At 36.8% G+C, this 15,919-nt stretch overlaps 1 protein-coding gene across 1 annotated transcript in view; it reads right to left on the reverse strand.

Moving 5' to 3' along the window:
- Nucleotides 1-15,919, reverse strand: part of DIAPH3 (diaphanous related formin 3) — a 569,503-nt gene that overhangs the window by 532,314 nt on the left and 21,270 nt on the right. The window contains exon 2 of the mRNA XM_059903469.1: nt 7,953-7,985. Within this exon, the coding sequence (XP_059759452.1) occupies nt 7,953-7,985 (33 nt within the window). The remainder of the gene's footprint in view (nt 1-7,952; nt 7,986-15,919) is intronic.

Below are 15,919 nucleotides of genomic sequence, written 5' to 3' on the forward strand. Positions count from 1 at the left end.
AAGATTCCTGCATGTTGACTGAGAGACGTATACCAAGTTAGAGAAGCAGGGTCCTACCATGGAGGCCTTATGTGCCATGTCAAAAAGCTTTAGGCTTGACCTATAGATAACAGGTGCAATTAAGCAGTTTCAAATAGGATAAAATATGGTCAGACATGCAATTTAGATAGGTCACTCTGGTTGCTGTGCAGGAAGTTGGCTTTTTAGGAAGCAATAGTAAGTTGTGAGAGCCCTGATGAGATAATAAAGGGACTAGTGCTCTCATAGAAGACTTGAGAGAAGAGAATATATTCAAGAAATAATCAGAAACACTGGAAGGGTGAAGTTACCATCTATGAAAATACAGGAATAGAAATGTGTTTAAGAGGGAAGTAAAGCGTTTAATTTGGGGCACACAGAGTTTCAAGTAAAAATAAGACATCCATGTGAAGGTATTCTAGGTCAATGCATGAATGTCTCAACTTGAGGGAAAGATCATAGACAGAGATATACACAAAGATATACACAAAGATATACTAAGTCAAGTACTATACACACAGGAGAGGAGCAATGGCTTCAGGAAAGCAACCTGAGAAATGACAATAGTTTTAAAATAGGCAAAGGAAAAACACACACAATAGAGACAGAAAAGGAAAAATCAGAGGGATATGAAAACGTATAAAGTTTGGTGCCACAGAACCAAGAAATCTTTGTTTTTCAAAGAGGAAGGAAATAACTGTATCAGGCAGAGCAGAGAAATCCATTAAATTTCCAAAGACTAAAAAGTAATGAATATCACTGGGGATAAAAAGGATTATTTTATAATGATAAACTGAAACAACAATCCAAAATGTATATGCACTCAGTTGCAGAGCTTCACAAAACATGAAGCAAAAGCTGAAAGAACTAAAAAGAAAAATTAAAAAATCCAAAATTATACTTGGAGATTTCAACACTCCTCAATAATTTTTAGAAAAAGCAGATGGAAAATCAGAATATACAAGATGTGAACAACACTATCAACCACCTTGGCCTATTAGCTATTTATGGACCAATTCTAACAAAAGCAGAATACACATGGAACTTCCACCAGGACAGACCACATTCTGGGACAGAAAGCAAGACTTAAATTGAAAAAGACTGAAATCACAAAAAGTATGGTCACTGGCCACAAGGGGATTAAATTACAAATCAGTAACAGAAAGATATCAGGAAAATCTTCAAATATTTGAAAATTAAACAACATATATCTAAATAATCAATGGGTAAAAGAAGAAATCAACAGGAAATTTAAAACTATTTTGAATATTCAGAAGACTAGCAGCTAAAGCAGCTCTCAGAAGGAAATTTATAGCATAAAATTCTTATTAGAAAACAAAGTTCTCAAATCAACTATTTAAGCTTCCACCTTAAGAAGCCAGAAAAAGAATAAAGCAAAAGTATAGAAATGATAAAGATTAACAAATAAATGAAAATAAAATAAAGAAAATTAGTGAAACCAAAACCTGGTTCTTTGAAAAGATCAATAAAATTGACAAACCTCTAGACAAACTAATCAGGGAAAAAACAGAAGACAAATTATCAATATCAGAATTGGAAAAGGGGGAAATAAATACAGATCCTACATTAAAAAGATAAGGAAATATCACAAATAATTCATAATTCAACAACACAGATAATATGAAAAAAAATTTCTTAAAAGACAAACTACCAGGTCTCACTCAAGAAGAAACAGAAAATTTGAATAGTCCTATATTTAGTAATAGACATTTCATTTCAAACAAGATAGGAATGGCAAATAAGCACGTGAAAAGATGTCCAACATCACTAGTCAATGGAGGAAACAATTTGTCAGTATCTTATAAAGTTAAAACCACATGACTCGCCCTCCAAAATGAAAACATATGTCCAAAAACAATTGCACTCAAATGTTCATAGCAGTTTTTCCTAACAGCCAAAAACTGGAAACAACCCAAACTGTTGAATATATAAACCAACTTTAGTATTACCACACAAGGGAATACTATTCAGTAATAAAAAGAACAAATTTCTGATACACCCAATCACTAGATGAGTCTCAAAAGCATTATGCTAAGTAAAAGAAGCCAGACACAATGGCAAAATACAATGTAATGCCATTTATATGAAATTCTAGAAAATGAACTACTGTATAGTTCAGAAAACTGATCAGTATTTTCCAAGAGCTGGGAAGGGGGAAGAGAATTGACTGCAAAGGACACAGCGGAAACTTTTTGAGGTGATGGAAATGTTTTATATAACTGTAGTGTATGCATGATTGTATACATTTGTCAAAATTCAGACTGCACTTTTAAAATTAATACATTATATTATGTGTAAATCATACCTCAATTTTTAAAAGTGCATATTACTAATCACTAATATTGTAAATGCATGGTTTACCAAGCATTTTAGTATATATTACTTAATTCAGCTCTTATAAAACCCCTATAAACAAGGATGCCAAGGCTCAAAAGCTAAATGACATTCAAAGCTAGTACATGGCAGAGCTGGCACCCGAACCCCGCTCCCCTACATTCACCTACATGTAATGAAGAGCAGACACTAATGGAGATCTCAGAACTTCCTCTAATTGCTGTACAGGACGATGTCTGTTTTGCTAGCTGTAATTGTGGACTATCTGGTGTCTTGAAGTCAATTTAGTGGAATGGATCACCTTTCTTTTTTTTCATAGAATGGAGAGGAGTAAAAAGGAGTAGAAAGGAAGGAAAAGAAAATGATTAGAGTTCATTATGCTTAGAAACATTAAATATTGGTTCTTAAAAAAACTTCTGTTTTGACAGAGAGAATTTCTGTATGTGTGCTGGGCTACAAAATAAAGTGTGTTTCTTACTGTGGGTCCTAGTCAAAAAAGCTTGAAAACCATTGCTGCAGGCCACACAAGGGATTACAATAGTAACGTTGGCTGCAGAAAGATGAAAGGAGAGATGAAGACCAGCAGGAGCACTGTACTTTAGACAAACAGTTGTAAGGGACAAGGGAGAAAAAAGCAGGTCAAAAATAATGCCTACCCCACAAAAACACCCAGTGGACACTTTGACGGAAAACTCAGCATTGTGACATCCACATTCAGTTTCGTCCAGCTTACCTTTTCACATGTGCCCTCCTTCACTGTCCTCCTCCCAACCTTTTTGCCTCTACGAGGAAAGCTTTCCTTTCAACCCAGGTATAAACAATGAAGCGTTGTAAGCTAAATGCTTTTTTTCACCTTCATATTACCCTAGCACCTTGGACAGCACTTTATACATAGTGGGTGCCCAAATATTCGTAGAGCAAACGCTGTTTAAAGTATATTAGATCTGCCTAGGGGCCTCAAGGCTACAGTAATACTTCTTACCTTTAACCCAACAGTGTCCTGTGAAATTAAATTCTGATAGTAATTTAAGAAATAACCTTGAAATGTGAAGTACTTTTGCAGGGCTTTAACCAAAAGCAACCTAAAGAGATGGGTTTCTAACATTAATGTTTCCCAGGATGTTTCAATTTAATGTTTTTAAAATACTGTTATTCAAACATATGACTACAGCAGACGTCACTCTTATATTTCTTCTCTCAAGTCCTGCCCAAAAAAGGCTATTCACGTTAGGAAGTTCTAAATTAAAAGCACACATGCAACACATGTTGCAAGGGTGGCAAACTTTAATTACAAAACATATCGCTAGCACACATCAAAGCATCATGGCAAATGTTTCCCTGCGCTCTGACTCACCAGAAATAGTTTAAAGAGCCCTCAAAATATCCAGCTATCGTCTCCCTCCTCAAAGCTCTGCATTGCTCTGTAACACACATACCCTGTAAGGGTCAACTGCAAATAAGTCAGTCACACCACCCCTCTGTCCACACATTGGGAAGTATTTTTTAAAGGGGGTAAAAATGGACAGAACTGAATGCAGTAGTCAAGATACTTGGGCTTAAATGAGACTCACCAAAACCCTGTGAGGAAGGCAGAGAAGGTATAAAATTAGTCCTGCTTTACTGATAAGTGAACAATCTAATAATTGATCTGCCAAGGTCACAGAGCTAAGAAGTGGTGAAGTTCTGTCTTCCAACGAGAGTCTTCTGATTCCAAGTCCAAATCTCTTTCCACACAACATCAATCAACAATGGCCAAGAAAGAACTGAGTTGTCGGTGTCTCCTGTACAAGACAGCCGTGCTTATTCTCTGACCTCCACAACAATGGGCCAGCTGCCTAAACTAGACTGCCTGCTCAATCCTTCCCTGGAAGGAGAGGGTAGCAAGAAATCCAGGACAGTCAATCATGTGAACATCTAAGATGAAGGTAGGTCAAGGCCACAGTCAGAAATCCAGCCAGGTGGTCAGAAAGGCTGACAACAGGTCCTGGTCAAAGCTTCTCTACTCTGTGCAAAGGCAAGACTCCATCTCCAGGAAGCTTGACCAGGACCAAGCCAGGCCCAGATCCCAGGAAACCACAATACCAGGCAGGTTATCAAAAGAGAGACACGTTCTTTCATTTGTTGAACAAATTTATGAAAATGCTTAACATGTGCCAGACAACATGCCTGGAAGTATTAAGAACAACACATTGTCTCTGGGTTCAAAAGGTTTAAACCAGTGAGAAAGACAGACCATAGGCCATCATCAAAAAAATCTACAAACAAATAGATGCTGGAAAGGGTATGGAGAAAAGGGAACCCTCCTACACTGTAAACTGGGAATGTAAATTGGTATAACCATTATGGAGACCAGTATGGAGGTTCCTTAAAAAACTAAATATAGAGCTACCATATGATCTAGCAATCCAACTCTTGGGCATATATCTGGAGAAAACCATAATTCGAAAAGATACATGCACCCCAATATTCACTGCAGCACTATTCACAATAGCCTAGACATGGAAGCAACCTAAATGTCCATCAACAGAGGAAAGGATAAAGAAGACGTGGTACATATATACAATGGAATTTTACTCAGCCATAAAAAAGAACTAAATAATGCCATTTGCAGCAACATGGTTGGACCTGGAGATTATCATACTAAGTGAAGTAAGTCAGACAGAGAAAGACAAATATCATATGATATCATTACACATGGAATCTAATAAAAAATGATACAAAGGAACTTATTTACAAAACAGAAACTGACTCACAGATCTGGAAATCAAACTTATGGTTACCAAAGGGGAAATATGGCAGGAAGCGATAAATTAGGAGATTGGGATTAACATATACACACTACTATATATAAAATAGATAACTAATAAGGACCTACTGTATAGCACAGGGAACTCTACTCAATATTCTGTAATAACCTATATGGGAAAAGAATCTGAAAAAGAATGGATATATGTATATGTATAACTGATTCACTTTGCTGTATATCTGAAATTAACAGAACATTGTAAGTCACCTATACTCCAATAAAAATTAAAAAAAAAAAAGACAGACAGACCATAAATCATGTACTGCTTTGATAAAAATATGCACAGGCGGGCTTCACTGGTGGCGCAGTGGTTGAGAGTCTGCCTGCCAATGCAGGGGACACGGGTTCGAGCCCTGGTCTGGGAGGATCCCACATGCCGCGGAGCGGCTGGGCCCGTGAGCCACAACTGCTGAGCCTGCGCATCTGGAACCTGTGCTCCGCAACAGGAGAGGCCGAGATAGTGAGAGGCCCGCGCACCATGATGAAGAGTGGCCCCCACTTGCCACAACTAGAGAAAGCCCTCGCACAGAAACGAAGACCCAACACAGCCATAAATAAATTAATTAATTAATTAAAATTAAACAAAAAAAAGTAGAGGAATTTAAACAAAAACTCCTAAAGAAACTCAACATTTAAAAAAAAAAAAAAAAAAAAAAAGAGTGGCCCCCGCTTGCTGCAACTAGAGAAAGCCCTCGCACAGAAACGAAGACCCAGCACAGCCAAAAATAAATAAATAAATTAAAAAAAAAAAAAAATATGCACAGGGTACCATGGTAAAACCCAAAAGTTCTGACCCTACCAAGCCGAGGGGCAAGGATGAGGGGAGAGGCAAGGAATGGAGACAGGATGGAGAGAGAAGTCTTCACTGAGGAGGAACCCATTTACTAATGTAAGATCAGAGTACGATAGCTTCCAGAGTGGCCCACTGAAGCCACTCCACAACATGACTCTGTTTCTAGAACTTGGGATAGAGATTATGGGTTGGCAAAGTGCAAAGACAGAGTCATGAAACAAAGGTAAGAGTGGGGTCTGAATGAAAAGAGGAAAAAAAAAATGTAGAGTGCCCATAAAATATGAACAAACCTCAAGAATATCATAACATAGAATACTATTCAGCAACAGAAAGGAAGCACTCACACACACCACAACATGGATGAACCTTGAAAACATTATGCCAAGTGGAAGAATTCAGTCACAAAAGAGCAGGTAAGACTCCATTTATATAAAATGTCCAGAAGAGGCAAATCTATAGACAGAAAGTAGATTGGCCATTGCCTAGGGCTGAGCGAGTTGGGAATAATTCAGGAGAGACCATTCACAGGTATAGTATATTTTATATTAAAATTCTATATAGTACATTCTATATAAAAAGAATATATATATTCTTTTTGGGTAATGAAAATGTTCTTAAATTGATTGTGGTGATGGTTTTACAACTCTGCAAATATACTAAAAACCATTGAATCATACACTTTAAACAGGTGAACTACATGCTATGTGAATTATACCTCAATAAGGCTTTGCAAATATACCACTGTAGATTCTCATAAAAGTTCATACTTAATAATTGCACATGGTTTTATTATTGGCCTTAGGAGCCATGTGAAGGCTAAGTCAGCACAGCAAGTGGGTGGGTTTGGAGCTACATGGAACAAGACTCAAGCCACAGCTACACCACCTGAGAGCTGTGCATACTTGGGCAATCTACCTACTTAGGCTGCCTGAGCCCCGATGCACTCAGCACTAAAATAAGTACATCACCCACCTTGCAAGGTGAGAAGTTATATACATAATCTGCATAAGTGCTCAGTATTACTACCGTTTCTGCAGATTATCCTATGAGAAATAAATGTTACCCAGAAAAGTTTACATAAATATCCTTTTCTTAGATACAATCCAGAGGAATAAAACATAGCATTCTGATTCAATCTTTTAAATCGTGCATGTCCAGATCTACATCTCATTCATCTTTGTATGCCCACCTAAACCATGTGCCTAAGATGGTACTTTGGATATCGGGGGTGCTAAACACTTTTTGAGTGCTCAGTGTGTTCTAGGCACTGTTTCATACTTGACATAAAGTGAAGCTGAATTCAAATCCTAGTTATCGAAGTGCTGCGCTTGGTCCTCTATATCATGCTTCTGTATTTTTGGTGCTACTGTTTATTTGGGTCTTGTTGTTATTCTCATTGTTATTTTTTACCGTTAACCAAGAGTTACATTCAAAAATATACTTCTCAGAAAAATTCATTTGAATATATAAGAATCTGTAATGGTGATATAAAATGTTAAGTACTTATAAGAAAGCTGATTATTTTCAGCATGCAGAATATAGGATAAGGCATGCTTAGTTCTCTCGTTTTTAAACAAAACTTTTTAAAAATATATGTGCGATATTTTAGTCTGGTTTACTTTAATTAGCAACTACATATTTTTGAAAAGCTGACATGTCTTTAGCTATCCTTTGTACCTCTTTTTGAAGTGTGCGATTCACCCTCAAAGAAAGAGAGGTGATTTGAATGATTCCAAGTTGACTAACAACTTGTGATTAAACAAAATTTTTAAATGAACATACTGACTAGTCCCTTTTACTATTTGAAAGCAACAATCTAATGTATTTCACCAGTTCTACCTCTTACTTTAGCACTATAAAAAGAGTCCATTTCCAAAACATGCAGTTTGTAGCAATTTCAAAGGTGTTAGTGCAGCACACCATCAACATTACATGGTTAGTTAAGATTCACAACAAAGGAAACAACAAGGATAATCTTACCATATCATCCGTCAGTGTCCTAATATTTAAATGCTGCAAATGAAAGAAACCAATCATATCAGTAATTTATAACAGCTTTTTTAATTTTAGTTAATAGAGTACATTTAAAATTCTACAATGCTAAGTTGAATGTAATTCAATTTCTGACAGTCTAATAAAAATGCATTATATATTGTTTTAATCACTTTCTCAAAAAGATGGACAAAAGTTACCTTGAATGTCATAGTCTCCTAAAATTTCTTGTCTTTGTAAACCTCACAAACTAGAAACCTCACTGTAGTACAATAAATATATTCTCCCAAATAATAGTATTAGTATTAGCTACCATACAGACTTAGAACGCAATGGATATAGGGGTTTAAATAAGATTTTCAGAAAATTTTTCAAATTATAAAAGTAAAACTTTAAATCTACCATTAGCATGCAGCATAATAGATAATGAAGTACTTTGCTGGCTAATTAACTTAAACAATTCTAATAAAAGAGAAGAGAGTACTGGAATGACTATTTGCATCTTTAACATCGGTTTGATTTATCACCAGTTGGTGACAGTAGACACTTTTCAATTTCATTGCTACTTCTTTGAGAACCCTTTTGCCGATTTCCTTGCTAGACAAACACAAGGCCACTTTAGAAAGTGAATAAATTAGTTTCCTGCAAAGCGGAGTTCAAAAGCAAAATTAAGCATTTAGGGGGAAAAAACAATCCAAGTTTTATAAATTCTGGAGTTGGGGAAGATTTTGTATTTAAGTAGCTGGAATCAATTTCCAATTCTCCTTCTTCTTATTCATTGTAGCATTAGACCTTTAAAAGGGCAGAGAAAGTGTCAAGCACATTTCCTAAACAGGAAATCAGGTCAGGTCTACAAAAAGTATAAAAGGACATGTGTTAGCAATCATCATCTAACGGAATAAGTGGCAAATAGGTATCAATAAATTCAATATTTATTGACAGAATGAAATTTATCATTCATGCTTGTAACTAGAATTCACTTTTTTTTTTTTAACATCTTTACTGGAGTATAATTGTTTTACACTGGTGTGTTAGTTTCTGCTTTATAACAAAATGAATCAGTTATACATATACATATATCCCCATATCTCTTCCCTCTTGCATCTCCCTCCCTCCCACCCTCCCTATCCCACCCCTCCAGGTGGTCACAAAGCACCAAGCTGATCTCCCTGTGCTATGCAGCTGCTTCCCAATAGCTATCTATTTTACATTTGGTAGTGTATATATGTCCATGTCACTCTCTCACTTTGTCCCAGCTTACCCTTCCCCCTCCCCGTATCCTCAAGTCCATTCTCTAATAAGTCTGCGTCTTTATTCCCGTCTTCCCCCTGGGTTCTTCATGACCTTTTTTTTTCTTTTTTCTTAGATTCCATATATATGTGTTAGCATACGGTATTTGTTTTTCTCTTTCTAACTTACTTCACTCTGTATGACAGACTCTAGGTCCACCCACCTCACTACAAATAACTCAATTTTGTTTTTTTATGGCTAAGTAATATTCCATTGTATATATGTGCCACATCTTCTTTATCCATTCATCCATTGATGGACACTTAGGTTGCTTCCATGTCCTGGCTATTGTAAATAGAGCTGCAATGAACATTGCGGTACATGACTCTTTTTGAATTATGGTTTTCTCAGGGTATATGCCCAGTAGTGGGATTGCTGGATCGTATGGTAGTTCTATTTTTAGTTTTTTAAGGAACCTCCACACTGTTCTCCATAGTGGCTGTATCAATTTACATTCCCATCAACAGTGTATGAGGGTTCCCTTTTCTTCACACCCTCTCCAGCATTTATTGTTTGTAGATTTTTTGATGATGGCACTTTTATGCTAATGAATCTACCTCGATGATGATCCAGGTTAAAAATCTGTACAGTGTAAATCACTATCCCAGATTCTCCACCCTTTCAGAGAAGATGTTCCTTCTTCTAGGGCAGGAAAAACAGTAACTGGAGGGACACAGCTTGAGCTTTGCTTATACCAAAGAGAATGCAGCTGGATAAGTGACCATGCCAGTTCTAGACTGAACTATGTGATCAGTAGACCACATATGCTGACCTAGGAACAATGAAGTAATAATACTGGATTAACAAAAGTTTAATGTTGAATCCTGCGCTGTAAAATTTACTTTTAATCACTATTAACTTCAGCAGTTGAAATTAACAAGTATGCACAGAGGTCCGTGAGAGTGGGTGTGATCCTGAGGCACTTAGGGTCACAATCTCATCCCAGAGACCATGACTAGAATTGAACCCAAATCCACATGGCTACTGTATGTGTGCTTTCCCACCAGTAGAGATTTCCAGCCCACTGCATTTGGTTAACCACTTGGCTCTCTCACTCTCCATCCAGAGGTATCACCCCAGTCACAACTCACATCACACCTGAAAGGGATCATTTCAAGTTCCTCTGACAAGAAAAAAGGAATAGAGCCAACTTCTGACACAACAGCATTCTAAGTGGCCTAATGCTTGAAAAGTAAGGCTAATGAAAAAGTATCATGCAGAAATCCTACTTGGAATAGGATGCCACAATAAAGTGAAAACATGTACTTACACAAATGAAATATTCCAAAATGCCAGTTTGAGTTGCTTTGAGGAAAATGCCATAAGGTAATGTTAAAGAAGAGAGAAGAAACAATGAAAGCAGACAAACAATTTTAAGAGAAATGAGACTAGGGCCTATGTAAGATTTATGAACTAAAAACTGCACAGAAGATACAGAAAGTATTATACAGAAAACGTAGGGAATGTAGGTTACATGATGTAAAATTCAGAAGATGTAAATAACCAAGAGGAACGTTTTTATTTACCTTCAACGGCCTAAAATAGGACAGGCTTTTAAATTAGAGTTGGACTCATAACTTTCAGAAAAAGAGTAGTCACTCTTGAGTAGAAACAAGACACATAAGGATTCATTTTTTTGGTCATAGTTTTTTTTAAATTTTTTTTTAATATCCTTAAACTATTTCATTGAGGATCTAGCAACTCAATTAATTTGTTAAATGCTTGGCCTGTTTTTTAAAAACTACACAGGCATGCATGTAAGTCCAATTACAAACTATATTATTATACACAATCTTTCACAAAAAAGAACACGCAATGAATTACAACAGAATTATAATGCTTACATAGAAAAATAAGAAAACTCAAAGGGATGTAAGCGTGGGAAGTTTAACAGTCTGAGAAACAAGCAAGAAGTTAAGGTCAGGTTCACTATTCCTTCTCTTCTGGGAAACACTTATCTATCAATTCTCACCATCAGCAAGAGAAGCCAGTAGGGCAGGATGACAGTAAATTCAAGGGCCCATGACAGGACTAGAGATGTTGACTAACAGAGTAAACAGCTGGAAAACTCATCTAAAAATGTTGGTTTCTATTTCCAAACAGTAGAGACAGAATAAGTTTCAATTCAAGATTCAGCTTTCAGAAAACAGAGATTACATAGGTATTTGTTTACCCACATGCAATCTGAAAGAAACCACTAAACACAAGCTAGCATTAAAAAATTTGAGTAGATCTAAGTGTGAGTAATTTCCCCTAAAAACTTAAATGTCTAATCACAGTCCACTTCCAGTATGATTGGGGGAAAAAAAGAAAGAAACACTAAATATTTAGTGAAAAGATGTAAAGGTTAGATCAAGTGGCATCCTTTTGTAGGATCTTGGAATGCTAACATTAATTCAAGTTTATCGTAAAGTTTACATTATCTCAAAGTCCTACCTGTTTAGATTACAGACTTCTAAAAAGTGGAGGGAGAGGGAGAAGAGAACGACTGACATAAAATCCTCAGATAACTCTGTGGGGTTTTGGCCTTGCTTTTGGAGATACAAAACTACAAGGGTGACATCCTTAATGTATAAAAGAAAAAAAAACTTTATTATAAAAAATTATTGCTTTTATACTAGTACTTGAAGTACCGTTCAAATGTCTGGTTAACTAAGACACTTTAAAAAAATGAGGGGCTTCCCTGGTGGCGCAGTGGTTGAGAGTCTGCCTGCTAGTGCAGGGGACACGCGTTCGAGCCCTGGTCTGGGAAGATCCCACATGCCACGGAGCAACTGGGCCCGTGAGCCACAATTACTGAGCCTGCGCGTCTGGAGCCTGTGCTCCGCAACGAGAGAGGCCGCAATAGTGAGAGGCCCACGCACCGCGATGAAGAGTGGTCCCCGCTTGCCACAACTGGAGAAAGCCCTCGCACAGAAACGAAGACCCAACACAGCCAAATATAAATTAATTAATTAATTTTTTTTAAAAAATGAATAAGTATTTCTGTTTTATAGCTACCAGCATGCTCTTTACTATATGGTCTGGTTGGGGAAAACAGGAACTGCCCATATCAATCCAGTTCATGAGTAGAATTTGCTAACATCCACACCAAGTAGGAAACAGAAACATAAAACCACTATTAAATGGAATCAAATAGGAACACTTTTAAAAATAACAACCTGATAGCAACATTAGGGTTATATTTGCCAGGGGGGAAAAAAGTTAAAAGCATACAATTTTAGACATATTAAAACACTTACACCTAGATGTGACTTTGTGACCTTTAGTTACATTATTTAGCCTATGACTCTATAGTGTTAATAATGCTTTATGACAATGAGATAGAATAAAAGTGGTGATAATATCAAAATATAAACAACTCTGAACACAGGACCACTGGTAATTGGTTACGGTGTGGTACTAAAGCACACTGGAGCTCTTTTCCGAAGCCAAACCTCACCCTTCTTCCTGTGGTCCTATGTTTCTCAAACTGCTAATTCTATTTCTCCCTAAAAAGAAAGCAGCTCTACATGTAGACAGGTTTTCTGCTAATGACAGTTCCTAGGATGAATGGTCAAGAGGATCACTCTGGAATTGAAAGAGAGAACAAGTCTTTATAGATTTTTCTTCAAAAGAACATAGAATCAAAAAGAGGGTGGGGGCAGTTTTGACAGAAACACAGAACATAGGCCTCTATATTCCCATTTAAGCAAGGCATCAAAACCTTTATTGAAGACAGTACATGATGTCAAAAAATAGATCCAGAGCTTTCAGAGCACTGTGCAACATGCTGTCAATATCGAGGTATGGAGAACACCACCACCAACTTAGTTGACAAATAAGTAACAAAGACCAAATAAATTATGTAATACAAAGCAACATACAAACCCCTGAGGTTCACATGCAATGAAAAAAAGATTCAAAGCTGTAACCTAAGGGTTTTAGCAAATTTTACATTTTCTTTCATTAGTTGGCACATATGGATTAGCAGACAGCAAAGGCTCTGTCCACTGATGTCCTTAGACACGTGAAGGCCCACCGGGCATCAAGCTAGCAGGCTCGGATCACTGTCAGCAGAGGCAATACACAGTAATATTTCAGAATAATCTTTAGCTGTTGCAATTTAATTCTATTAAGTTTATACCACTTAACTGGGTCATTATGAGAAATTACCAACAAGAGGAAAAATTAAAAAGATTAAAGCCTCTGAACACAAGTGACTTGGACCCAATTCTCATAAACTAGACGCTCCAGACCAAGTGGTTTTCAGCTTGTTAGTGTGCACAAGAAAAACATCAAGACTTTCTTTGTAAAAGTAGATGGCAGGACCTCAGTTTCCCAAGATCCTGGTGCAGTAGGTCTAAGGTGGGGCTTAGGAACCTGTACACTTAAGGGGCTCGAGGGCACTGCTGCTGCAGCGAGTCTAGGACCACACTCCACCACTATCAGCATTAAACATCCCCTGGGCTGCACACAGACCAATGTCTGTCACATGCCTCATTTAAAATCTATGTCCCTGAAACAAATGAAAAAAAGGGTGCAGACAGGAAGCACAGAGGATTTTAAAGAAGTGAGAGACAGGGAGCTGGTACGGTTGGGACAGGCTTTAGTGCCCTGAAGTGACTGGCACCAATTAGCACTGATTTAAGAAAATTCAACAATCTCTGAGTGCAGGATGAATAACCAATTGCATCACTTATTCAAATACTTAGTCTCTCTCTAAGGTACAATAATTCAATCTCATAAGCATATATTTAGTACTTAAGTGTCAAAAATTGTTCATTATATCAAACCACGACATGACACTATTTGCTTGAAAAAATGGGTGACAGGTTCTGATCAACAGAACACAGTTACACCTTAAGGGGAAAGGGCCAGGCTCAGTCCTCTCTTAATCGTAATCTGTTTAATCATAATTATAATCTGCTCAAAGTTTTGTTTTAAAGTCCAGCTTATTCCCTTCCACTAATACACTTATAAATATGTATTTTAATCTAGTAACATTTCTTGTCCACACACCTGTCTTTATTTTAATACCAATGCCAATTATAAAGATTGTAGCAATGTGAAATAATACTACTAGCAACTGTGACACTAAACACACCTGTGGATGGGTCTAAGCGGTATCTCCCCAGCAACTACAAGACACACCTAGATGTGAAAATATTGGTTTTCAAGGGCCCCAGATTTAACAGCTCAGAAGGGTCCAAAAATAATATTGAAGCTTTCCCAGCACTGAGGACAAGAGTAGAGCTGGCTCTTTGATACTATAAAGTAAAGCTTTTAAGCTGCCTCGCTCTTCATGTGGTCATTTTTTTAGTTTGAGGTGGAGAAAAGTGAGAGAGGAGATGTTACAAACAGGTGAGAATCAGAAAAAGCTCACCAGCGTCTTTTAATCTGTTCATTTACTCAAAACTGTAATCCTGCCCATCTTAGGATGATAAACACCTGTCCACTGCCCATTTTCCAAGGCTTATGCACTCTTAGCATCCAAGAATCTAGACCTGCCTTCTCCATAACTCCTTCTTTGTGAAAGACCAGGTTTCAGAAGGAGGCATCATTCAACCATTTACAGACATGAAAAGAAAAGATTCATTTCTAAGAGGGCACAAGGTTTTCAAAAGGATCAAAAGTCTGCCACATAACTGCTCGAAAACAACCACCTCTCCAGAAAAACCAATTCTCAAATTGCTACTTGTAACTCTCACCTGAATTACACATCACAGGGGCTGAACACCTAACAAGTCATTTTTTATTCTAGCAGAACTCTAGTGTTCCTTTTCCTTCAAAGAAAAAACATAATGACTAATCCTAGTAACATAGCCTTCATACCTATTTTAAGATATTCTTCAGCTGTTCCAGTTTCTTTCACCTAAATTACCAGATCAAAAACTCTTCTCCAATGGGTCCAGGAAAAGACAATTCAAATCCCTGAACCCCTTTACAAGTTAGGTCTGGTTCGAGGTCATCAGAACCCAAGACCTTTTTCATTATCTGGAGAAGGCTGAAAAGTAAGATATAAGCTGTAGAAGGATTTTAAATGGTCCCAGAGCTTCCAGAATCACCCTGAAGCTTTCTAATTACTATGTTATTTCTGAGAGTGCCTCAGCCTCTTAGATGTCATGTCTAAGACACGAATTTAGACTGGATATTCCTGAGACTTATATAGTACCACGCATCACACTGCTCTATATTTGAGAAGGATTTTATTTGTTTACATTTTAACATCACCATAAGGAAATAAATTTGGTTAAACCTTCTGAGAGAACAATTTGGTGAAACAAATCCTATGTTCAACCTAGTAATTCTACTAGTAATTACTCTTTAACCTAGTAATTCTATTTGTAGAATCTATACTTAGGAAATAAGAAATACAATCAAGTATTCTTATACATAGATATATATCACTACAGCATTATTTTAAATAGCTAGAATTGTAATCAACCTAAAACTTCCCAGAATATGTGAAAGATTAAATTACAGTCCTACCATAGGGAAAATGCTTACAATATAATGTTACATGAAACAAAGTTGTATTTAAAATTGCATGTGCAATATAATTCTAACTTCATTAATATATACATTTATGGAAAAAAATCAGACAGGAACCATTGTTAATTTTATATATCTGGATTGTGGGATTTGAAACAATTTTTTTTACATTTTTCTGTATTTTCTTAGCT

This window comes from Balaenoptera ricei, chromosome 18, assembly GCF_028023285.1.
Source record: "Balaenoptera ricei isolate mBalRic1 chromosome 18, mBalRic1.hap2, whole genome shotgun sequence".
Lineage (NCBI taxonomy): Eukaryota > Metazoa > Chordata > Mammalia > Artiodactyla > Balaenopteridae > Balaenoptera > Balaenoptera ricei.